Source organism: Archocentrus centrarchus, chromosome 10 (assembly GCF_007364275.1).
Source record: "Archocentrus centrarchus isolate MPI-CPG fArcCen1 chromosome 10, fArcCen1, whole genome shotgun sequence".
NCBI lineage: Eukaryota > Metazoa > Chordata > Actinopteri > Cichliformes > Cichlidae > Archocentrus > Archocentrus centrarchus.
The window spans coordinates 18,654,222-18,680,683 of NC_044355.1; the positions used below are offsets into that span (position 1 = coordinate 18,654,222).

Below are 26,462 nucleotides of genomic sequence, written 5' to 3' on the forward strand. Positions count from 1 at the left end.
AAGGTCCTTGCACATACTGCATACCTCTACAGGCATGCTGGCACTACTTCTCTTAGATAACCTATACATGCTTTCCATATTTCAAAATAACCTCACCGCCCATTTTATAAATATGACCTTTCATAAAATGCACCCAGTGGCTGACTTGAAGCGTAATGCCAGTCTAAAGAAGCTGGCTTACTATAAGACAAGATGCAGGTTTTTATTGAAAGAAAGATTAAAATATTTTTATTTTTTCTTTTGATATTTCACTGTTGAGATTTTTGTACATATTTAATGTATCTTATCTTGTATAACTCATGAATAAACATGGAGGTGTGTTTTTCAAATAAATATATATATATATATATATATATATATATATATAGAGAGAGAGAGAGAGAGAGAGAGAAAGAGAGAAATAGATATGTGTGTTGTTCCTCAATGTATTTTTCCTGCTGGACAGTGCTATTGTGTAAAAATTGTATTTTTTATTTGCCCTGACATCTCAATGAAGCTGCAAGGAGTACAGGTTGTGATTAGTTTATATACCTGGGGTCAACCATCTAAAGTAACGGACAGTGCACAAGAGAGGTGAAGAAGTGAGTGGAAGTGGGGTGGAGACAAGTGTCAGGGGTGATGTGTGTCAGAAAGACAGTAGCACACATGAAAAGGAAGGTTTGTAAGATGGTAGTGAGGCCTGTTATGGTGTATGGTTTGGATGTACGGTGGCACTGACAAAAGACAGGAAACAGAGCTGAAGATTTTAAGATTTTTATTGAGAGTGACCAGAATGGACGAGTTTAGAAATAAATACATCAGAGGGACAGCTCAGGTCCAGCAGTCTGGAGACAAAGTTAGAGAGGCATTGTTGAGATGGTTCGGACATGTGCACAGGAGGGATAGTGGGATATATTGAACAAAGGATGTTGAAAATGGAGCTGCCAGGCAGGAGGAAATGCGGAAGACCTCAGAGGGGGTTCATGCATGTAATGAAGGACGCTATGCAGAGGACTGGTGTGACAAAGGAGGATACTGAGGACAGCTTAAGATGGAGGCAGATGATCTGATGAGGTGATCCCTAAAGGGAGCAGCTAGAAGAAAAAGATCACCGGTAAGGTGCAAAAGTACACAGCTATCAATATCACATAAATAGAACTCACAGTTATATGTTTTTTTTATACATTGAAAAACACATGAATTAAACACCCTAAAAAAAGACATCCTCAGGTCTGCTTGGCCCCAAGGTGCCTCCCTTGAAAGTGTACTCAATGCACTTCAATGAAGACTTTGTGGCGATGTAGCACCTCCTAGTGGTCACAATCAACAACAATAACCGGAATGATGTTCATGAAGAAACAATTGTAATCATAGAAACACAGGGATTGCTCAGATGGCACATATAGGTTTACTGCAAGCTTGTTTTTGCTATTGATTTGCAATATTTTTGTACTAATATTTTTGTAATTTTAAGGCTTTGCGCCACACTTCCTAAATACCCGAGAAAAATTTAATGAATAAAATAGTTACACGTTATTTTTACTGTGATTTTTGTAACAAGTGAATTTCCCTGCAAAAAAACACGACCCCCCCCCCCCCCCCCACACACACACACACACACACACACAAAGAAAAAACAGTAGTCTGCTGAATCTAATTAAATATAAATAATGCAAACAGTCGTTTTGATAAAGGTATTTTAACCTCGTGTATTCCAGTCGGGGTGGCCCAGCTATGTCTGGTTAACACTGCGGAAAATCCTGAAAAATAAAGCAGCGATCATTGAGTTGCTCTGCGGTCCTGTCGCTAGAGGTCGCTGTTTGCGCACACTTTCTCCGCAGTGCTGCCTGAATACGAGGAGTGCGTTTGATTGTTGCAGGGCTAAATGGCGGACAGAGTAGGATAGTCGCGTTAACACTGAGGACAAAAACGTTTCGACTGGGTGAATTCCTGGCGTGACCCGGTCCTTCGCCGCGTGTCCCCGGGGTGCAGCGCAGCCGTAGAAACGAGCCGCATTGTGCACCGTGGTTAAAGCTATTTTACAATCGTCCCCTAACCTTAGCTTTCTCGAGTTCCCATCCCAAGCGGAGAAGTTACACTGTTCATGGTGGCTTACTAGAAGCAGCTAGCCTGTGTGCAAACCATGGGGGACTCTCTCGAATTGATAGGGAAGCGTTTGCTGTTGCTCCTCGACGACGGCAGGTCCGCGAATGGGTCCGAGCCGGACCAGGCTGCATGGGCCAGGGACTGGCTTCGGGGAACTGTGCGGGCTGTGAGTGTCATTGGCCTGGCCGGCCCGGAGGTTAGCGTCGGGGAGGCGACAACAACAACCACTGCAGCGGGGCTAACGGTCAGTGTTTACATTCAACTGATGCCGTCCTGCATTGCCAAATACATACTAGTTAACATACATGCAATGTGTGCTAGCTGTTTATCATGTGCTCTACACTATTTAAATGTTTTTATCCAGCACCGGTGCTGTTACCTTTGCTATTTAACGTTAGCTCTTGCAGGTATTGGCTAGCTCCAAGTCGCAGGGACTTGGGCGCAGCTAAACTCGAGGCCGGGGATTTCTGGCCTTTGCTTTGTTCGCTTTTCGGCTCTCTGACATCCAGCTTTAGCATTATTAATGAACTGTTCAGCTTTAATTTGCAAAGCATCGATTAGCTAGAGCTATCGAAGCGTTCACGGCACTGAAACAAATCGCCGACAAACACTGAGCAACGGTAAAGGTTGACGATCTCCCACAGCTGGCGGATATTAGTCTAGTTAAAGGCCTTACAAGTTCATAAAGGGGCGAACCAGGAACCCCTACGACTGTACTCTGGGTCCAGATTATTAAATATTCACACTGTTGCTCGAGTTGGTAATTACTGCAAGTGTGAATGAATGAAAGTAGTGTTTCCCAGCTCTGCCGAGTCCAACAATTGGGTGAGATTTTGAAAACTGGGTGGCGGTGGGTGACCTACATGACAGCTACACTTCATAGACCAAATGCAAGCTATTATAGTAGCATGCATTTGAATTGATATTAACATATAATTTTAATTGTACAACTTTTAGAAACGTTGTTTTAGTGTCTAATTTGATGAAAAAAATCATGCATGTAGAATGGGGGATTGCATTAATGATAAATACCCACTTTGATGTTGTTTATCAAGCAAAGTAAAATATAATCTTAAAGAAATAAACAGAAATGCTACTGCTTATGATGGAGCAAAAGTGCACCTTTTTTTTATTAGAAAAAGCAAACTAGAACAAAACCCCCCAAACCAACAACAAATTAGATTCCCTTTTGTATACTTTATTGCTTAACTTTTATCTTTAGAGGAGCATTATTAGTTATTTTTCTTAGGTGTATGTTTACTAAATGTAGTTTTTTGCTTGTGAAATGAATAGTAATAAATTAAGGACTTTTTTTTTAAACTTTGCTGTGCATGCCAAGGGGTCCATTCAGTTGGGATGGGTTATGCCACTGATGTTTACCTCTCTGATTCCCACCACCCAACAGATGTGGACTAATGTCAAGCAATAGGGGCAATTGCCAAGTGTTTTTTTTTTTTGTTGTTGTTGTTGTTGTTTTTGTTTTTACTTGAGCTTTAAAAATAATTGGTGTGCTAAATGATCAGTTCAAAAACATGTAAAAGCTCATTTATGTTCTAAACTTTTTAAAGCTGCTTGGCTGGGAGGCTTGACTTGGTGGTCTAGTGAAGAACACAGAAGATGCTATAGCTGGGCAGTACTCATCCATGATTGGGGGGGGGACAAAAGTCATACTTACAGTGATTTTGGTCAATAGTGAGATAATGATTACTTAATTCTGTTAACTTTCCAAACAGCGCACTTTTTAACACTGAATTTATGTGAGCTTTAAGTGTATTTGATTTCTAAACTAGACACAGCATGTGAGAACATAAATGTTCAGTGAGGTTGCCTCAGACATTAAACGTTCTCTTCCTGTTACAAGGTCTGAGTTAAGCCCGATTGAGATTCCATTTGTGAATACAGGTAATGGTCCAATGACTTCACTGCGGGGGTCCCATGACCTTCCTCCTTCATGGTCTACCTGTGGAGCTCCCACGGCCTAAAGCAAACAGAGGTTTGCAGCTTTGCCCGTTTTGCAGCTGGTAACTCAGCAGCCACAGCCTCCACTATGGGAGATCTCCAGTTGTAAATGGGTGACAAGAGGCCCTGGTTGCATCACACAGCTGGGTGACCTGCATGGAAGTCACGGTTAAAGCTGCAGAGAGCAAAGCCGTCTCGAGTCGCATAAAGGGGGTTAGGCCAAGACTCATCCAACACCTGTATTGTGTGCTGCTGAAGGCAGACTGGACGAGGCACCCTGGAAATGTGGAGACAAAGGCACCGGAGGCAGTTAATGATCCTTCCTCAGGTTAACCTGCAGAAACCTTAATATGGCTTTTCCTCTGAATGAGTCTTGTTGATCATAGGCTCTCTTTCTGTCATCACAGCTCGATCTGAACTACACAGTTTGGACTTTTTGAGGGCTACACTATAAAGGAAACGGGTACATTGGATTTTCTACACAAGATATGCACTTGTGTTTTCATAATTGTTAGAAGTTAAAATAGGAATTCAAATTAAATTTTGATTAATCGTCTAGCCCTTCAAGTGACTGATAATCTAGACATTGTATAGAAATGTCTGTCAAATACATTTTACCACAACTACATTTTGAGTATATACTTTTCCTCACAGATGCTCTGCAAAGTGCCAGATCCTAATAACCAAGAAAGAGAAATGTCTCCTTTGTATTCAGAATGAAGCTAAACCAAATTCAGAATAAGAAAAACAGTTTTGCAGTGAACAGCATTTGGCAGGGTACTCAAAGCTGACTTTGTGGTAGTTCCTGCTACATTAGATGACATTAGTTTACATTAGATTCCTCAGGAGCACATTTTCAATGATGGTGCTTATATACGCAGACTTAAAAGGCAAAAATACTATCCACATTTATTGCAACTGAAGGATAAACAAAAATAATTTGGTCAGAATAGTGGCAAAACTGACTAAACACAAGTAATAAAATAATTTTAGTAAGGTTTCTATATTCCTGTAGACCTTTGGCAGTTCAGGATTTTAACGTATTATGCTTATTGCGTGAATGAAAGCAGATGACCCTTTTGTTGTATTTGTCAGTTTTTCAAAGTCTATCTGAGAGACTAAGGCTGTATGCAAGCAGTTTACAAGTGGAAAGTACCCAAAGTCCAGTGGCTGTTAACCTGCTAGTCCCAGCCTTCCTTTCTTGTTCCTTACCCACCAGATTGCTGGCCAGGTTGCTACTGTGGGGATTCTCTGTCATTTAGATAGCTCTCCAAAGAGGATGCTTCTGTGGTCAGATGTACTTCAACTCCACTGTCTTAGTCTGCACCTGTTGAGTGTAGACCTCCTGCTTTGGTGGTAGCTGCAGTGCTACTACAGTTGTCAGCTGCAGTCTAATATCGTGGAGTTGCAGTTCAGGCATTTAGTGATTATTCATTGAGAAACACCACCGGCACCACTGAATGTAGCTAGAACAACTTAAAAACAATACTTATGGTAATTGGCCGACACACTTTTCACTAACTACTCCTGTCCTGTTTTTGGTGTCTGCAGTTTTCTAAACGTACTGTGTACATGTATACATACTGATGGGACTGAAAAGAGACTGGTTTCGATTTAATTTTGGCAATTGATTCTTAGCATGTTGGCAGCTTTTTTCCATGTTGCCTTCAGAAATGAGAACTCTGAAGAAACATGGAAATCATATATCACTACCTCTCCACATATACTCCAAATCTGCTGTAGACGGGTATTGATTAGCTGTGATTTGTTTGGACCAATGAAAGCTATTCACACGGAGGTCTGTAGATTATATAGTGTACACGGAAATAAATGTTTTCTAATTTTTAAATATAAATTCTCAGTGAGCAACATACACAGATATTTGCTTTTAAAATCTAAATATCTGCAAAGCTAGATGCTACAAAAGCAAAGTACGCAAAGGTATTATTTTGTATATTTGGTGAACCAAATATACAAAACGTTTCTCCCTGTTATAGAGTGCTTCTCAAACAAGTGTTGACTCCAGACTACTCACGTGAATCCTCTTGCACTGTGGAAACACATCACCACCTGAAGGTTAAGCAGTTTACTTGGTATTATCTCTGTAAGTTTGCTTCCTTGAGATTATGTGTTTACCTGACCAGGTATCCACAGTAAAATAAGCTACATTTGACCTACAGAACCTTATTTTTCCTTTTAAAGCTGGGTCATTTTTGATCAGTTGCATGGACGGCGTTACCAACATGCTGTAATATTCCCACCCTGAGTGTAAACAAATGTCACCAGAAGAAGGGACAGTAGGAGTCAAGCGCACTGATAACAGTCCAGTAAAGAGCTGCAGTCCTTTGCTGTGTGACGTGTTGACCTGTTTAAGTAACTGCTGAGAAACGGGAGCGCTGCTGTCCTCATGTTTACTTTGTGACTTTGTGTAGTCGATCATTTAGTTGTAAACTTTGTCAAAGGTGATTCGTTGTTCAGTCATTGTGATTTTTTTATATTTTTTTAGATATAATAATGGCCTTGTAGATATTGTGGCATATTTTTGTTTTAGATTTTTTTTGCCATTTGAGTACATCAGTAGTTATACTCAAATGGCAAAAGGCGGATTATTTGGCTCTCTTGTGAACTTAACTGTTTTTCAGTGGACATCATTAAGTCTGATTGTGCTGGTTATAAATAAGTACAGTCATGGTTACTGAAGGAAAAAAATGTAAAGCTTCCAGTTAAGACATCTGCAAATATAACAAATTTCAGTCCATTTGTACGGACTGATGATTTTTAAGTACTATTTTAAACGCAGCGCACATTCATAGAAGAGTAACACTCGGTACTGTAAGAACTAAAATGGATTTACCATTTGCTGTGCTTCATTTCTGCAGCAAGTGCTGACAGACTTAAGGCTGTTATTTACTCTCCAAATTGCAGTTAAGATCAATATTCTTCTCGCTCTGAACTGGACAGAATGGTTAAGATGACATACTTAGTTTCCAAACTTTACCATATTTTTCTTGTCAACAGATGATGTATAAAGCAGCAGTTATTGAGTACATTTGCAGATGTTTTTCTCAGTTAGAAATGTCAAACAGCAGTCTGTGGTTTAGATGGATAAATCAAGGAGGTAACAAATGACATCCAGGTTTTAAGATGAAGTGTGTTTTTCAGAGCTTCTTCTAACAGCGCTCTGCCTCCTTGAAGTTTTTAGTTACATTAAATGTGCATTATAAATGTTGTGTATGATCATACAGACATATTTACTCCACATATAGATTCTGGTATAATGTGAGTCATGAGTCAGTATTTGAAATGATTTTTTAGAAGGTGTGGATTACATTTTGAAGATGCCTTATGAGTTCTTTGTCACTGAGGAGGATCTGCATCACTGTTGTATAGCAGCTTGACTGTCCATTAGCAGTAATTTGGCATTTTCAAAATAAATTTTCTTAAATTACCTAGAAAATGTTAAGTTGGATAAAGTACACAATTTACATATTTCACAAAAAAAAGAGGAATGTAAAAAAAATACTTAAAGGCCGCAAGAACTAAAAAGGCTGAAATAAATCAGAAGATGCTGATAAAGCCATAACTACACTATACACTTTAGTGAATATCTACTGTTTAACAACCTGTGGTTGAATTACATACACAGTTGCTGAATATATCTTTTACTGCGTTTGTAATGAGTTTGATTTGCTGTATTTGCTTGGATTTGAGATTTTCTGAAAGTATTAAAGAGCAGTCTGCAGTAACTTGAGCTGCCTCATCACTTCAGTCCTCATGTTTATGTTTTGGTTGATTCTGCAGGTATTTGTGGAGTTTGAGAATGCTTCGCAGCGCTGTTCTTGGGTGCAGGTATATGACGAGGGGGTGAAAGCTGTGCTGGTAGAAGACTCCATTGTTTGGGCCCGTCGTAGTGATGGTACTGAGACAAGTGGAGCCCCGGCACCAGCCTGGCCTGCTCTGGTGAGTGCTTAGTTGAAAACAAGTGAAACAGTCTGGTCTGCTTCTGTGAATGGGGAATAGTGAGCTCTTCTTGGATCAGATTTATGCTTGAAAGTAAACTGAAGAGAACTTGGATAACTTTTTCTTTTAATTTCTGGGTCACTAAACTTCATTTGAAAATAAAGTCTGCACCTGATCCTGCTCTGGTGTTTCCTGACTCATCGAAACAAGACATCGGCAATTTAACAATTCATTCATTTAACAAACAAGAACCTCAGTAGCATGTGGAAGAACCATACACAGCCACAACAGCCTAGCACCTCCTCCTCATGCTGGTCACCAGCTTGGTCACACACTGCTGAGGGATGGCATCCCATTCTTACATGAGCATTTATCGCAAGTCAGCCTGTGTGGTTGTGTTGTTCACTCTGGCACCAACAGCATGCCCAAGCTGATCATACAACTGTTCAGTGGGGTTGAGGTCAGGAGTGCAGGCAGGCCATTCCATCTTCTCCACTCTCAAATTTTGGAGGTTGGCTCTGTGGGGGCGAGCATTGTCATCTTGAAAGATAGACTTGGTTCCAGACTGTTGAGATATGGGATTGCAACTGATGACAAAATCTCATCTCTTCTTGGCTACCAGAAGCTCAAAACAAGAGTCAAAAGCAGAATAAGCTGTTTGAGACTGGCAGAGAAGATTTGGTAAATGATTTATCGGTGCAACCCACATTCTCACGTCTCCTGCTCAGCCCACAAATGCATTTTCCTTACAAATGTAGCACCATTTAAGGGAAAATAAACAGGTTTTCCAACAGTATAAGATTTACCATTGTTACAACAAAGAAATAATCAACCAAACACAAATTTCCTTACTGTTTGTGCTAAGTTTATGAATGCAGCCAACTTAAATATCACCTTAAGAGCAGACAGGAAAGTCAGTGCATCATTAACTACTTGTGTTACTCATCTTCCAGGGCTTCACTGGTAGTAAGGAGAAGTGAATGGAGACCAGGGCAATGTGCTTTCTGCTTTAAGCTCTCATTAGCATTTCTTTTTTTCTTTTTTTTTCTTTTTTAACTTTGAAATAGCCAGTCTGTACACTTACTGGCCACTTCATTAGTTACTTTTTGCTAGTACCAGATTTAACCCCCTTTTGCATTCAGAACTGCATTAATTATTTGTGGCATTAATTCAACAAGAAACATTCCTCAGAGATTTTGGTCCATATTGACAACATCACACAATTGCTGCAGATTTGTCAGCTGCACATCCAAGAAGCAAATCTCTTGTTCCACTACGTCCCAGAAGTGCTAAGTTTAAGATGATTTGAGCTTTGGCAATTGGTGCATTATCCAGCTGGAAGCTGCCATCAAAAGATGGGTACAATGTGCTCAAGAGGGGATAGACATTGTTAGCAACAATACTCAAATAGGCTGGGCCCCTATTGCCACATTTCCACTAGTGGCTACTGAGCGTGACTCGACTCGGCACGGTTTGTAGACTTTTCCATTAGGTCCTGGTACCAGCTGAGTAGGTACTAGTGGAAAAGAGGCATAACAGTCCCAAAGTGTGCCAAGAAAATATCTCCCACACCATTACAGCACCACCAGGTTAAACTATTGGCAAAATGCAGGATGGATTCATGCCTTCATGTTGTTTAATGCCAGATTCTGACCCTACCATCCGAGTATTGCAGAAGGAATTGAGACTCATATTGACCGTGTCAACATGCCTAAATGCATTGAGTTGCTGATTAGATATTTGTGTCAATGAGCAGTGAGTTTAGATTGTAACTGTTCATGTCACAGTTTACAGGACTTTAATAACTTGAGGTGGCAATATATTTTTGGCTATCATCCAGTTAAAGTAAAAATCACAATCAATTATTGTCTTTTTTCCAGCTCTGCACACATAAAACAAGTAATTACATGCATAGTTTTGTTGCTCATTTTTATTGTTGAGCTGAATACACTTATTATAAGTACTCCCCCAATATTTAAATAGTTACACGCTCTTGTCTTTCTCCACAGACTTTCCGCTCTCTGGTGGACAGAGTGGGTTTAGGATCCTTGGTTCCTGTAGAGTATTTTGGAAACAAGAATTTTGAATTCCTGCCTGACAACAAAAATGTCCAGAGGTTTGAGGTATGTAAGTTTGTTTTTTAGTGTTTGTTAAAGCAGTTAGTATGTAAACAGATTTTTTTAAACCTGTTTTTTATTGAGTTATTTATTGAACAGTATCAACATCATTTTGTCAATTACCGTTGCCTTTTATTTTCTATTGGATGTAATTGTTAAACAGACGAGATTTTGGACTATCACCCAGTACACGTTAGTTTGGTGCCGCTTACTTAGTCCCATAATAATCTAGGGTGAAGCTGCATACATGTTTTTGTTTTACTATTATTGCTCTGCTACTAGCACTGCTTCAGATCAGTGTGGTTTGTGCCCTTTTGCAGGTTGATAAAGATGTAAGACACCCTTTGCTGTTGGAGCAGCCTTCTCTGCAGGCTGCCATCTCCAGTTGGCGTACTGACTTTGAACTGCAGGAGATATTCAGGAAGGGTAAGATTCTGCCTTGACTAGTTTGTATTTACTTAATCTCCATTTCACATTTGGGACATTGTGTGTAATTGAAGCTGAGAGAATTTCTTATCTGTGGCACTTGTTTAAATTAAGACCAATAAATTGCTCTTTGTGATTTATTTGAAATTTTTAAACATGGTGTTTGCATGGTAGTATAGTGGTTGTCACATTTACCTCACATCAAAAATCAGATATGCAGAACCATCTGCTGTGGGGATTCCTTGGAAGTGAGGGAAGAAGCAGCTGAAAGAAACGTCCTTGTTACCATCAGTGTTTGGTTGATGTGAAAACATGTTCTGAAATCATGGTAGAAGTGGCCTAAAAGTGGCAGTGACTGTAAGTCATTTTATTTAGGATCCAGGATATATTGGTGCTGAATGTTGTATCCATACATAGCATAGATGCTAGGGAAGTAACTGTTTATTAGCTGGACATGTTGATAATCACCTAATGATGACTGATTTTATTTGTTTTAATCTGAAGTCTGTTTTTGTTTTTGTTTGGGGTCTTTTGCCATCTGTTAAATGTAAACAATATTTTAAAGCTTCTAAAGTTATACAAAGTAAAAATTATTTGCATATCAAATGATTCACAGTTGTATCATCATACTTACCTCCACCAAAGAGGTTGTGTTTTTCATAGTGTTTGTCATTCTTTCTGTAAACACCATAACTTTAAAAGGTTTGAATGAATTCTGATAAATCTCTGTAGGGGTATTGAGTGGGGTCATGTTAATGATCCATTAAAATTTGGCTTGCACTCTTGCACCCAACTTCATGATTTATTGGTCAAAAATTGACAAAAAGCCACGATTCTTACAAGTGTGGTGGCTATTGTCAACAATATAGAGTACCGTACCGTATAAAGATTTAAAATATGTCACATTTGACCTCTGATTTCACATCTGCCTTTCTTTCAAGCTGACCTCAAAATGTGTCGTATCTTTTAAGAAAGTATTGTCAAGAGAGAATGATCTGCCTAGTTAGTTATATTATAATACAGTATATTTCTAAGCTCATGTCCAGTTATTTACAAATCAATACCTATTATTCATTACCTGCTCCTACATAATGTTTGTGTAACCAAAGTAAACATCTCTCATGCTATCTGATTTAAATGCACTACAAATGTCTTAAAGTACTTTTACAAAGAACAAAGAGAAGAAAATGAATATATACAAAATACAGTACTGTTCCCTTAAAAGTACATGCTGCCCAGAGAGTGAGCTGCTTTGGCCGAGGTTTGTGCTCTGAGTGCTTCTTGTTGCTAATTTATAATTATTCCAAAGTTGACAAATGGTGTTTTCTGCCATGCAGAAAGTAGAAAGATAGAGATTGTATGGAGAATACAGACCCTGACACATGTGATCACGGACACAAAAAACTGAAACAAAAGTAAGCACACTTGTGATTTTCAATCAGCACACTTGTATGGTTAAAATATGACCTGTGAACACCAGAAGTTGTCCAGTATTGGACCTGTGGACAGTGTTTGACTAGGTGTTGGTTTCTGGGCTCCAGAAGGAAAAGGAGCCCACTGAAGTCGAAATCAAATGTTTTTGATCGTTCATGTCTTAGTCAGTCAGAACATTCAGACTCTGGCTCAGGCAGTTCCATGAAGTGATCCTTTTGCTGCAATTTGCAACACAATGCTTCAGATTGCAAAATATAGTACAAGGCCCAAATATCATGTCCCCCCCTCCTCCTGCATTTTTTGCATTTTACAAAACGCTTTAGTGGGCTGGTCCCTTTTTGCTGAGCAGGTTTGTCCCCCAGGTTGGATAGTTGTCACCCATATTTTTAGATGATTACAGGAATGGATGTTTTTTTTTTTTTTTTAAGTTCTGTTCATCAGAATAAAATCAAACCCATCTATGTTTTATTTAAGAGCAACATGGAGTGTGATGTAAGGGGATGCAGTTCTAGAGAAACTTAAATATACACCCCTTGTGTCATTTAATTTTGCCATAATCAGAGTCCCGTTTTCTTGTTGCACCTGTCCTCAGGTTCATACACTATTCAAGGACGCAGGGTTCGTGTGTACCAGCCAGAGTTTGAAGAATGCTGGGCCACAGGACTGGTCTCACAGCATGACCCCATCTCACATATTATGGAGATTACTTTGGATAAGGTAACATTTATGTTTTGCGTGAATATATTTTGGTGGTCGTGGTGCAAATGTATTTTACTTAACTACACTTTTATTTATTTATTTATTTTTGCCTGAAGGGAGAAGAAAATCAGATGGTTGATCCTCGTGTGATACATGTCATGCTGACAGAGGAGGAGGTAAGGTTGTTATAGTATCCATCAAACTCTTGTTGTGCGGTGTATGTTTCGTTAAACAGTTTAAAGTAATTTCAGATTTAGATTTTGAATCAAATTATTTCCCCTTATTTTCTGCTTGAAGCTTGGCAAGAATGGGCGGAGAAGGAAGGACAGTGAAACAATGAAAGGGGACAGTGGACGCAGACGCAGGACTGCCTCAGAAGGTGAGGATGACTTGAACTTGAAACGGTTTAAAGGAGCAGCAGATACTGGAGCAGATGCACAAAACTGCGACGCCAGCAAAACTGCAGTGGAATCGATGGGGATTTGGGCTGGTGATTCTGGTGAAAGAGTCAGCAGCACAACCAAAAATGGAAGCTCTTCAGAGGGAACCTTTCTTCAGGGCAGAGGGTCCCCCCCTACGATTAATTCATCACTCCAGATGGACCAGTCAAATGCCAGTTCTCCACGTTATCCGGGCCATGTCAAAGAAAATGGTCGCGCAGTCGCCACACAAGGAGCAGCAGACTCGACTACCACCATTACTCACACCCCCACCCCTCCTCCCCTTAAACCAGCCCCTTCCCCCTTTTCCACTGCATCTTTTCCCTCACTAGGCCAGATGCCAGTCCTGGTCCCTGGAGCTCCAGCCCCCAAGGCCTCCCCATCCCCCCAGCTAGAACGAGAGGAGGCCTGCCAGGCAGCTTATTCCAAATCAGCTGCTCTTGTTTCCCCAGGACCTGTCACCATTTCTTGGTCACAAGACAGTGGTCCCAGTGTGACGCTTTCAGCTTCTGTGGGTTTTAATCCTAAAGCTCCTAACTGGGGAAGCCAGGCTGAGGTAGAACCATTGATATGATCATCAATACTGTATATACATGTGCAACAAATTTCTCTTTTCTTTATCACTTTATAACTTAACCAAGTTATTTTTTTTCCCTCAGGGCTCTAAACCAACATCAGGATTTCGTTTGCCCCAGGCGGGACCCACTGCTCCTGTATTTGGAGATGTTACCTCACAGACAAATGGAGCACCGACCACTACCACAGCCTCCCAGGATGCTCCCAAGCCTTTTGGCTTCAGTTTTGGTGGAGCAAAGACTGAGACTCAGCCTAAGCAAGACCAGAACCTGTTTATTCAGTGCATGACACAGAAGTCTGGCACCAGCCTAAATCTAACTGCTGATCAGACCCAGTCCAAGGACACCAATTATTTTACTGCAGTGTCCGAGAGCCTGAGTAAAGAGCCTCCAACCCTTTTCAAGTCAGCATCACCCACTGAAGGGCTGAAAAAGCCTGAGCAGCCTAAAGTGCCTGACGTCCAGCCAACGGGAAATGGTGTGTTCAACACATCGTCGTCAACCTTCCAGGGCGTGGGTGGCTCCCCAGGAGGACGGAGCTCTGGCTCAAGTGTTGGTGGTCCAGCAGTGTCCTCTGGAGCTCAAAGTGCTTCTAAGAAGAACAGTAATAATGGAACTTCTGTGGCTGGCTTAGGGCTTCAGTCTGGTTTTAATTCTTCAGATAGTCACCAGAACCTTTTTCTACAGCCCTCCAAAGAGTCTGCTAATCCATTTTTTGCATATGGAGAAAAAACCTCCCTCACAGCTTTTGCTGGCCTCACTGGGTCGGAGACACAGTCCATGGGTCCGGCGCTGGACAGCAAGCCGAACCTGTTCACTATGGCAGAGCCGCCTAAGGGGATTTTGTCTTCACCTTTCCCAGCATCGTCAGCAGCCGCTTCGACCAGCTCTTCCCCCTCTCCAGCGTCATCTCAGACATTACAAAGTGAAGGGACTGTGACAAAGGAGGAGGAGGAGGAGGAGGACGTTAGCGAGATCCCTTCATCCACCTCAGAATGCCCGATGTTTGGAAACACTGACCCTGGTGGAATGGAGGAGGTGCCTGTGCCCTTCGACCAGAGCCAGTCTCAGAAGTTTAGCTTGGAAGAAAGAGGCCAGTCATCTAAACATGAGTCTGAGTCTAGCAGCAACAGTGACCTGTCAGATCTAAGTGAGAATGAGGAGGGCCTGGAGAAAGACCAAATCCCAGGAGGACCTCCTGTTCCTGCAAAGGATGGGGCCATTTTGCAGAAAACTAAAATCCAGGGGGCCGTTAAGAGCCGTCCACGTAACAAGCCTTTCAAAGGTAAGACGTGTCCACTTCTACGTATCTTATATGTTTTTATAGTGATAAACAAGATTACTGAGAGGGGTAACACTAAGTTGTCTTTTCCAGTGGGTCAGTCTGTACTTAAAGATCAGAGCAAGGTGCGTCGTCTAAAGCAATCTGGTGAGTCCTTTCTCCAAGATGGCTCCTGCATCAATGTGGCCCCTCACTTGCACAAGTGCCGCGAATGCCGCCTGGAGCGTTATCGGAAATATCGGAATACGGGCGACGATAGCGATGACGACGACGACCCAAACGTGGCCTGTCGTTTCTTCCACTTCAGAAGGTGTGGCTCACGTGTCTTTGTGGCATGTGGTTAAAGCAGTGTCTTGCTTTGATGTTTTATTCACGTGTTTCTTTATTTTTGAGGAGTAATCAGAATCAGGCAACAATCACACTAAACAGTGCTTTGATATTAAACTTTTTTTTTTTTTCTCTTGTGACTAGGTTGGCTTTCACTCGTAAAGGCGTGCTGCGTGTGGAAGGCTTTTTAAGTCCTCAGCAGAGTGATTCCATGGCCATGGGACTGTGGCTGCCTGTGCCAGCTGTCCATGAGGGCCTTGACCTCGATACATCCAAGTATATACTGGCCAATGTGGGAGATCAGTTTTGTCAGTTGGTGATGTCTGAGAAGGAGGCCATGATGATGGTGGAACCTCATCGTAAGTATAAAGACATCTCTTTTTAATCACCTGAGTTCATGTTTTTCTCATTAATAGTTTTATTTGCTCTGCTTTTACTTAACGCTTCCAAGTGTCTGCCATGTATGCAATGTGCTTATTTTTTAATTATCCTGCAGAGAAAGTGGCATGGAAACGTGCTGTGCGAGGTGTCAGAGAAATGTGCGATGTGTGTGAGACCACCTTGTTTAACATCCACTGGGTTTGTCGCAAATGTGGTTTTGGAGTGTGTTTGGACTGCTACCGGCTCCGCAGGAACAGGCCAAGGGAGGGTGAGTCACTGCAGGGACGTTAGAGTAACTTTAGAGCTGGTTAGTGTGTTTTGATTTACATGTAGATGATTGTGTTGGAAATGCATAGGTGACTTTATTCTTTCCTCCAGATGTAGATGAAACTCCGGAGGATGAAGTTTTCGCTTGGTTGAAGTGTGCCAAAGGCCAACCTCATGAGCCACAAAACCTCATGCCTACACAAATTATACCTGGGACAGGTAACATACACATTAGGAGCAAATCATAAAACTAGTCCCCACCTCAGAAATATTAAATATTACCTATGAACAGGAATTGGTACAGTAAAAGGTGTGATGACAATACTGCCTTCCTCTTTCAGCTCTTTATAATATAGGCGACATGGTACACTCAGCAAGGGGCAAGTGGGGTATTAAAGCAAATTGTCCCTGTGCCAATCGACACACTAAGCCTCTAGTGCGCCCTACTGCCCCAAATGGGATTTCACAGGTACAGTTTTACAACCTCTTTCTTTTCTCAGTTTTGTACTTTAAAAATTCTCAAATTTGAAGGCTCTGCTATCTGATTGTGTGTGTGTCTCAGCAGTCCACACCAGGTAGTGGGGGTGCCCTTGCAGCTGCAACCTCTGGTATTGGCATCACTCCAAAATCAGAGGGAGAAACATCAGCGATCAAAACAGAAACCACACAGTCAGCAGTGCCGTCAGACAGTGGGGGTGGAGAAAGTGTAGGTAGTACCAGTAATTCCACCAGTGGTACATCCTCCCCCTGTAACCTCACACAGTCCTCTGCCAAGGAGTCGCGCTCATCAGGAGAGGGCAACAGCTCTGCTCTGCACTGGCTGGCAGACTTGGCCACACAGAAAGCCAAGGATGACACCAAGGGTAAGTAAGAAATTGGTGAGAAGTACTGAGTCAGTAAAATCTTAGTGCATCAAAAAGATTACATTAATATTAATAATATCTGAAATAATGTCACCCCTTCCTCCCATCTTTCTCCAGAATCCGGTTCGCTTCGCTCCATGATGAATCGAGACAGTCGACCTCCCTTTGGCCTGGACTCCCTCGGTGCCCTGTCAAAGCCTTCGGCTTCTAGCCCTAAGCTATTTAACAGCCTGTTACTGGGCTCCAGCATGGCCCAGTCTAAGCCTGAGGGATCCAGTCTCCGGGACCTGCTCAACTCCGGACCAGGAAAACTGCCCCAAGGTCCTGGAGAGAGTGGGGTACCATTCCCCTCTGTTTTTACCTCAGCAGGCGTATGTATAAAATTTTTATTATTCCGTACAGTGATCTAGTGGTAATGAAATTGTTCGAACATATGTGTGCACACGCATGCACACACAATCTTGAACTAAGCCTCTGAACTTGCCAAGTCATTGTCAGCACAAATTATTCTTTGAGTCCGTTTAAATATGGAAATTTATGGGCGAACGTGGTGTTTAGTAAATGAGTTCATTGAAGAATTACCACCATTTACCTTGTAAATTTCAGTACATAAACTATTAAAAATCTACTCCTTTGACAAAAGTACAGGTTAGCTATGAGTCCTTAAAGTCATAAATGCATATTTACTAATAAAAGAACTTAAAAGTGTGTTCAGTGGTCTTAAATTTTATTTTTTTTTAATTTTTTTTGGCCACAGGGGCTTTTATCATAGTGGAGAAAGACAGGAAATGGGGGAAAGATACAGGGGAAGACACGCAGGCAAATTGGCGCCGGGACGCGAACCCGCGCTGCCCGCACCGCAACGCGGTATATGTATGTGGTCGCCGGCTTCACCACTAAGCCACCCAGGCGCCCCTTGAATTAATTTTTAATGAGTTTTAAAATGTTGTATCTCAATGAGACTTCCAGATATTTTCTTCCCTTTGCATATGTAGATCTTCCCATGCAGAGCATATTTGCTCTCTTGATGTGTATTGCATTGCAAGTGTGGACTTAAGGTTTGATTTAAAGTCATTAATTAGATCTTAAGTCTTTAAATTATACCTGTAGATGAGATGAAGAATTTACAGTTAAAAACTGCACAGCTGGATAACCCAAAATCCTTTTGTGATCTGTCAGAGTGACAAGCTCAAGAGCAGCCTTCCAAACTTCCTGGATCACATTATTGCCTCAGTTGTGGAGACCAAGAAGGCAGAGGGCCGTCGCACTGGGGCCTCTGAAGGTGGAGAACTCGGCGCATTAGGGTCCCGCAAAGATGGAGTAATGGGCCTTAGCGTTTTGGAGCCACATACCTCACACTCCTGGCTCTGTGATGGCCGACTCCTTTGCCTACAGGATCCCAGTAACAGCAACAACTGGAAGATCTTCAGAGAGTGCTGGAAGCAGGGCCAAGTAAGAATTATACTTCATCTTTAATGTAACTCAGTTTTTTGTGTGAACGATATAGAAACCATGATAGGAAGGATAGCACTTACTGAATGATGGGCTGAAATTTTGCTACCTTGATTAATGTTACGGTCATCTGCCTGATCTCTCCTCTGTGGCCAGCCTGTGTTGGTGTCAGGGATACATAAACGCCTGAAGTCTGAGTTGTGGCGGCCTGAAGCCTTCAGCAAGGAGTTTGGAGACCAGGATGTAGATCTGGTCAATTGTAGAAACTGTGCTATTATCTCTGATGTAAAGGTGCGAGACTTCTGGGATGGCTTTGAGGTTATTTCCAGTGAGTACCCAAACTATTTTTCCTAAATCAATTGTATTTGCTATTGGACTCATATGCATACCAGCTCTTGTATCTAGCATGTTGAGCAAATGTCAATAATGTGTTTTGCATGAATGCAGAGCGACTGCAGGATGCTGACGGCCTGCCCATGGTGTTAAAATTAAAGGATTGGCCTCCAGGTGAAGACTTCAGAGACATGATGCCCACACGGTGAGGAACCCAAAATTGTGCTGCTCATTGTGAGTCTCAAACTGTCTAAAAAGAAAGCATTTCAGTTGTTTTTCAGTTGCTCAGTCTCAAAAGCATCAGGTGCACCATCTAAATGGGGAATTGTGGCTCATATTTTTTTCACACTTTACACCTGCCTCAAATAATATATTTCTGATTTACATACTGTGGCATCTGACATGTTTCTGAGACATATTTTTCCAAACCTCAACAGGTACGTTAACATAAAACAATGCTAATTGGTTGATAAGCACATGCAGTAGCTGCAGTGGACAGTTTGAACTGTTTTTAACTCCTGGTTTCACTTCACTACAAACAAGTTCTTTGTGTTTTATTCATGCTTTAAATCTGTATATTTTGATTAATGTCACTCTGTGCTGGGTTTGTATTTATTTAAGGTCTGTTATTTATGTGATTGTCTCTTGTTTGGTGTCAGGTTTGATGATTTAATGGAAAACCTCCCCTTGCCCGAGTACACAAAAAGAGATGGTCGTCTAAACCTTGCTTCCCGCCTGCCTAACTTTTTTGTGCGTCCTGACCTCGGACCAAAGATGTACAACGCTTATGGTAAGAACAGCATCTGATGGAATTATTTTGTCTTTCGCTATCTACATACTACAATATTTATTCATCTTGCCTGGCTCTTTTCCCACTACTTTAACCCACAGGCTTAATTTCAACTGAAGACCGGAAGGTGGGAACCACTAACCTCCACCTGGATGTGTCTGACGCAGTCAACGTCATGGTCTATGTTGGCATCCCTCACGGAGAAGACAACCAGGAGGAAGGTTAGCAGACTTATACACACTTTGTCTCCCCATTATTTATGTCTTGCTTTCTGTCTTAAACACACTCACAGGGGATCGGCTGATTATTGGCCTGGCTTTGGCATGTTTTATTTAACTGATTCCCAATAAAATAAAACAAAATGGGGCTAAAAACTTTAGCTCTGTGGTCTCACAGTAAGCGGAGGAGAGTCACAGTGGTGCTCTGACACCTCTATTGCTCATTTGATTTAAGAAGGGACAGTGCACGTTAACTCGCATGAATGACTGACATCCAGACTTGACAGTACAGGCTGGTTATCTGGAGTCCCTGGCAGATTTATGGCTTAAAAGTGAACATACAAAAGAATATAAGCAAATAGCCACTACTATAACATATATAGCTATAGTAATTAATAGGAATAAGATATTCTAGCTTTGAATGCCAGGGTTTGGTTTTATTTTCCAGATTTTTGACAGTGAGATTTATGTGTATATCTGTTCCAAATATTGGCTCTTTCTCTCCTTCATTACTAATAATGGATATGGGCCCAGCGGGAAAAAATATTGGTTGATCCCTAACACATGCACAGATGTTTTACTGTAATATATAAATGTTTTTGAAATCACTCCTGACTTCCCAAAAGACATTTCTTAATGTAAGAATAATTCTGTTAGCATTACACACAAGCTGTTAGACACATCACATTTGAAAGAACTTGCTACTTGAAATCCTTCATCACTCATTCCTTTATCCCTCTTGAACAACCTTGTCAGTATTTCCACAACTTCATCCTAAACAATCTAAAACATGGCTACACTGTTTTAGTTGTCTTGGCTAGGACTCTGATAAGACCCTTCAGTGGGTCTTGCTTATTTACATTGTGGCAAAATTTCTCATTCACAGAGGCAGAAATCTCTGGACGCAAAGGTCTGTAGACTTTCAGTTGTATAACTTAAGTAGCATGCCCTTCTTCTTGACTAACTCCCCTTCTTCACTCCTCCACTCCATCCTTCTGTTTTCTGTGCAGTAGGGGCCAGAGCACCGGGAACCATCCGCTAGTTTCTATTGCTGCATTTTTGTACGCCTTTCCAGATTTCTATGTAAATGCACGCTTTATTAAACTGAATTGTACATGGTGTTTAAATTCTCATTGTTGCCCTCTGGAGATCCGTGTTTTTCTTCCGTGTATTTTCAGTGTTTGATTAAATAAATGTGACATTTGCTTGGCGATTTGGAGATTTTCTGTAGTAACTTCTCTGGGAGTATTTTTATTTCCTGGTAGTTTTGGGGTGCGCTGTGCTCTGGTCCTTACACTGTGGGAGAAAAGTTTGAATGAAGGGCATCTAGAATTGGCATTATCTGTTACCTTGCAGGCTTCTTTTCACTCATTTGAGTGACTCTCACGCACGCACGAAATTAGGGATGAGTATTGTTAGGACTTCAATGCTTATCTAATATTCTTATGTAATTTATGGAGATTGAAGTTTATAACAGACATAAGTTGGTAGTAGAGGGAAGACATTCATCGTGCATTACAGAACGTTAGCAGAAAAGAACATTTAAAATAGGACCACCACTGCTAGCTGTGTTAAATGAGAGCTGGTGATGTATCTTTACAAAGTTAATTACTGTAGAACTGCTACTTCCTTTCTGAGTTATATTGACTTGTGCTAACGTGGACACTGGGTTCACTTGGCAACTGGCCACCCAGGAAACCGATGGGGTTGAAAGCCGCTCTGTGCGGGATAACACTGGATGGTTTATTGTTCCTTTAGTTTCCCAGCTTGTTCATTGTTCCATGGAAAGGTTCAGGAAGTTTTCACTTTGTAGCATTAAACCACCTTAACATTTTATTGTACGCACTAAGACTACAGTCCAGGGATTATTACTCTAATGATCGCATCATTATTAGTGAGTCAATTTAAGACAGATCTTAGCACCCATTCTTAGACACAGTAGCATAACCACCCTCGTGCACCAGTACATCATCTTCTTGGGAGCAGCGATTTTATACATAAGTAAACCAACAGTATAACAACTGTAATAACCTGGGAGCTGAACTTATGGCTTTAAAGAAATGATTTATAAGGGACTTAAAAAAAAAAGTGTCTGCAATCATACATGTGCACTCTTGCGAAAGCTAAATTCAAGTACGTGGTTAGATTTTGCTGTGAAACTCTGGCCACAGCCAGCTTTTGGCTAGGGAAAGCTAAAAGTTCACTGAAACATCAGTTTTGGTCACAAATGTTTGTTTCAATTCATCTTAATCAATCAGTGATCAGTCAGTGCTACTATGAGAGTTCATTGGGCTCTAAGGCAGTAGTTTTAGCTGCTGTGTAATTCAGTGGTAGGCTGTGAATGTGAACATTGTGTCATAAATGTGATTGTGTAGTCTGCAGCTTGTCCTTTCCTTTGCCCCAGTAGTTCTCAACTGGTCTTACCACAGAATTCTGAATTTCAGTAAAAAGACGTTTAAATAAAAATGTTAGATTTGTTAGAATTACAGTTAGGAAATATAGAATGCTTTCATGCACCAGAAACATACTTTATATTAATTACCGTATTTTCTCAAGTGAAAGCCTTTAATCCGCCGTGTCTCCAGTAATGCCCGAGGACAACCACAAAAAAAAAAATAAGCACGTTTCATCCAGTCTAGCTTCTGTTGTATTATGGAATGGCTTTAACACCAAAGCCCTGTTAACAAATGAAGCCTTTCTGTCTATTTAAACAGTGAAGGGCTTTTAATTTGAAATGTATACAGGAAATATTTGGATCATGTTAAAGCACCAACTTTCAAAGGGCAAACTGGGTGGATAAAATAAGGCTTCTTACTGAAATTAGAAAGTCTTGAAGGCTCCCTCTGATACAGACCTTCTTCTGTAGTTGAAGCAAATAAAATGCGTGGTCACTATTTGAGGAAATACGGTGGTCAGTTCTTTGAAACCCATGAGTGCACAGGCCTGCTGCTTGGCATGCTTGTTCCATAGCAGCAACACCATACAGTTGCAGATAGCTTTGTAGGAGAGGATTTAGCACTTCAGTGCGTAACGGTTTTATTCTGACGTCCTCTTACGTCATTAGCCACCAGTTGAGAACTACAACCCTGCACCGTTTGTCCAAAAAGTGTGTTGGATGTATATGAATGAAATTGTTCTATAAAAAGTTTTAAACAGATTTAACACTCCCAATCACTGTCCCAGCACTTGAAGCAGTATGTGTTTACTCATTCATCGAAATGGAATCAAGAAAAGGACAGTAGTGTTAAAGTGATGTGGAAACATTAACAGTGCAAAACCTAAAGAGGCCGCTACAAGTAAACTAAACTGAAATCTGTTATAACTGGAGACACTGCTTATTACTGTTGTTTGTTTTATGTTTGGTCTCCAGAGGTCCTGACCACCATTGAGGAGGGTGATGTGGATGAAATGACGAAGAGGAGGGTGCATGAGGGAAAGGAGAAACCTGGAGCTCTCTGGCACATCTACGCTGCCAAGGATGCAGAAAAGATCAGGGAACTGCTCCGCAAGGTCAGCAGCTGTAGATCTGTTTCAGGCTGCCTTGTCACTTGCTGCAGTTGCATCATTTTTAACAGTGAACTGTGACGACAAGGTTGCCATTGAATAAATAAAACTGGGGTAAATGTACGGTTTGATTTCTGCAGAAGATGATTGTAGTTCACAAATAAAAATCACCTTTTTTTTTTTTTTTTTTAAATCTAGCGTTTTAATCCAGCTGGGAAACTTTGTTAAACTTCAGTTTTTCTAAGCCATGGTTTGTCCTGACCTTTGCCAGGTGGGAGAAGAACAAGGTCAAGAGAACCCTCCAGACCATGACCCGATTCATGACCAGAGCTGGTACCTGGACCAAGTGCTCCGCCGCAGGCTCTACGAAGAATATGGTGTGCAGGGATGGTCCATTGTACAATTCTTAGGAGATGCTGTATTTATCCCCGCTGGAGCTCCCCACCAGGTCAGACTGTTTGTTATAAGAAAAGTACTTTTATGCATACTCCATGATTCAACAGATATATCAGTTTCTTTCACCGTGATGAACATATTTCTCCTTTCCCTGCTCATAGGTGCACAACCTGTACAGCTGTATCAAGGTGGCAGAGGACTTTGTGTCTCCTGAGCATGTGAGGCACTGTTTCAGACTGACCCAGGAGTTCAGACACCTGTCCACCACCCACACAAACCATGAAGATAAACTCCAGGTTGGTGTGTTCCTCTCGTCGTGTAGTTTTTATGTCCCATTTGGAAGGTTTAAACTAGACGATGATGTTTGTTTAGTGGTGGTTGAAGGTGTGTGCCACAGTTTATTTAACTATGTTTTCACAGTTTTATGATCTTTTTTTAAATTTTTTTTATTGGAATTCAGAGTTTATTGGTTGCTGAGAGTTGTTAAACACTGTGAAATTAAAATCAGTTATCAGTATTATGTTTAAATATCAGGCCTAAGCATGACAGGCATTAGGAAAATATCATAAACTTAAAGGGTTTAAACAGTCAGGTAGACATTATACTGTTTAACGTTCATAAACAGTCTTATCTGTTCAATTAATATGTATGTTCTATATATAAACTCTCTGGAAACTTTATGTACACCTTACTAGTTGGTTGGACTCCTGTTTGCTTTAATTCTTCCTGGCACAGGTCACAATCGTTCCCAATCATCTATTGTCCAATTTTATTGAGCCCATGTGAATTATAGCCTCAGTTTCATGTTCTTAGCTGACAGGAGTGGCACCTGGTGAGGTCTTCTACTGCCGTAAGCCATCTGGTTCAGGGTTCGGTGTGTTGATCCTTCACAGATGCTCTATAAATAATACCTTGGTTGTAATGAGTGGTTATTTGGGTTATTCCCTTCAACTCGAAGCAGTCTGGCCATTCTTCTCTGACATGAACAAAGTATTTAGAGCCAGAGAAGTGCTGCTCACTGGATATTTTCTCTTCTTCAGATCATTTTCTGTAAACCTAGAGATGATTGTGTGGGGAAAATCCAAGTTGATCAGCAGTTTCTGAAATACTCAGCCCAGTAACTGTGCCACATTCAAAGTAACTTAAATCATCTTTACATCCCCACTGTGATGCTCCGTTTGAACTTCAGCAGGTCATCGTGATCATGTCTGCATGTTTAAGTGCATTGAATTGCTGCCATTGCTGATTATATTGACAAAAAGTTGAAGAGGTGTACCAAAGTGACCAGTGAGTGTATATACTGTTACAAAGGAGCCCGTGCAAAGCTGATTATTCTGTTTTATAATCAGACGTACCACTACTTGTTTACATATAACATTTTCTTTTGGTAAATAAAAATGGCCTGATGTTACTGTTGAAAGTAAAATGATAGATTTGTTTTCTCACTTCATAGAATCTACTCAGTGTGAGGTGTGTTGTTAGGACATGCCTGGTATCATTTCAGCAAACTCACCCTGCTGTTTTTCCTCAGGTGAAGAACATCATCTATCATGCAGTGAAGGACGCTATTGGGACGCTGAAGGCCCATGAATCTAAACTAGCGCGCCCTTACTCCTCTCCCCAAACATCCAGCCTCTGAAGACCACTCCACTACACACACACACACACACACACACACACACACATTTCATACCTACATAAATAAGTACCAGCTGCACAGTGCAGAGTACAAAGATAGTGTAGGTTATTTTGGGGCAGTGAAGATTTGCGTTCGGGAAGAGTGTACATTTGATTAGATGGGGAGGGACAAATCAGCGCTTCGATGAAGGAAGTCCTTTATCGCTGTTACACAGTACTCTCAAACTTGTCTAGTTTTCCAATTTTTTTGTTTGTTTTTTTTGGTTAACTCTGTATTTAAGGTCAGTGTGTTCGTTCTGTTGTTTTCATTGTATATGTAAGATGTGAGAGTAAGGGAGGTAAAAGCTGACGTGCCTTTGGAGCAGAGGTTCAGCTACAATATAAGCAACTGACAAAAATGTGAGTACTGGGCTAACTTTCCTATTTTGATGACGTTGATATTATCTTTCTTCAATAGGAGCAAGGTTAACCTGTTTTTGTAGATTTTTGTTGAAGTTTTTAAACAGCTGAGTGTTTCTGCCCTCTGTAGCTGAAATGAATTTGCGAAAACAGCCAGTCAAGGGAAGCAGACCAAAGTTTTGTATTTTTAGTTTTCTTATTTGACTTTTAGAGTAAGAAGTCTTTTTTTTTTTTTTTTTTCTTTTTATATACCACAAGGTAATAATTGGGGAGGGGAGGGGGGCTTCAAGAGGACAGTTTTTTGTTTTGTTTTTTCCACCTGTCTTTGTCACATGGGCTGAATGAACTGCAGACTTCCTACATTGTTCAAGAATCACAATTGCAGCTGAACAGAACTACTGGCCATTAACATTGTATCAATATATATATTGATCTAGCAGTCTGTTTGATTTTTCACAATAAAATTTACAAAAACTACTGCGCTTCTGGTGTTTTTTTTTTTTTTTTGTTTTTTTTTAAACCCACAAAGCCTCAATACTAAGATGTAGATGGTATTAAAATACCAATTTTGTTGATAACTGATTGCTTGTTTAGTCAAACATTACTAAAAGATTTAGCTTGTAATTATACTCTTACCCCTAATTTCTTTATATTTTGCTAGGAAAATGGGAATCAGTTGTATATAATTCTAATGAGCTTGAAAGTCAGTATTTGTTGTGACCATGTTTATTCTTCAGCACAGCCTGAACTCTGGCAGCTTTCTTGTCATTGCTTTAAGTAGTTCTTTTTGTTGTTTCATGATGATCCCAAACTGACCTTTTTTTTTTTTTTTTTTTTTTTTTCTTTTTTGTGCAGATGTGCTTTTATTGCACTGTGGAGTATGTTTGAGATCACTGTCATGCTGAAAAATGCCAGAC

The 26,462-nt window shown here is 40.8% G+C and overlaps 1 protein-coding gene across 4 annotated transcripts; it reads left to right on the plus strand.

Annotated features, from left to right (window-relative positions):
• The first annotated feature begins 1,800 nt into the window (after positions 1-1,800).
• Positions 1,801-26,022, plus strand: kdm3b (lysine (K)-specific demethylase 3B). 4 transcript variants are annotated; one of them, XM_030739006.1, is made up of 25 exons: positions 1,801-2,329; positions 7,846-8,004; positions 10,014-10,127; positions 10,442-10,547; positions 12,574-12,698; positions 12,797-12,856; positions 12,978-13,676; positions 13,780-14,980; positions 15,071-15,287; positions 15,449-15,663; positions 15,801-15,953; positions 16,064-16,171; positions 16,294-16,421; positions 16,515-16,815; positions 16,933-17,186; positions 17,995-18,267; positions 18,424-18,595; positions 18,715-18,805; positions 19,260-19,390; positions 19,492-19,611; positions 20,495-20,518; positions 22,979-23,118; positions 23,384-23,560; positions 23,670-23,804; positions 25,040-26,022. In XM_030739006.1, the coding sequence occupies exons 1-25, from the start codon at positions 2,123-2,125 to the stop codon at positions 25,145-25,147; spliced, it is 5,418 nt and encodes a 1,805-aa protein (XP_030594866.1). In that variant the 5' UTR covers positions 1,801-2,122; the 3' UTR covers positions 25,148-26,022. The 4 variants fall into 4 exon arrangements, with proteins under 4 accessions (XP_030594866.1, XP_030594867.1, XP_030594868.1 ...); XM_030739007.1 differs by having other exon boundaries at positions 16,518-16,815; XM_030739008.1 differs by lacking the exon at positions 20,495-20,518.
• Positions 26,023-26,462: the final 440 nt, after the last annotated feature.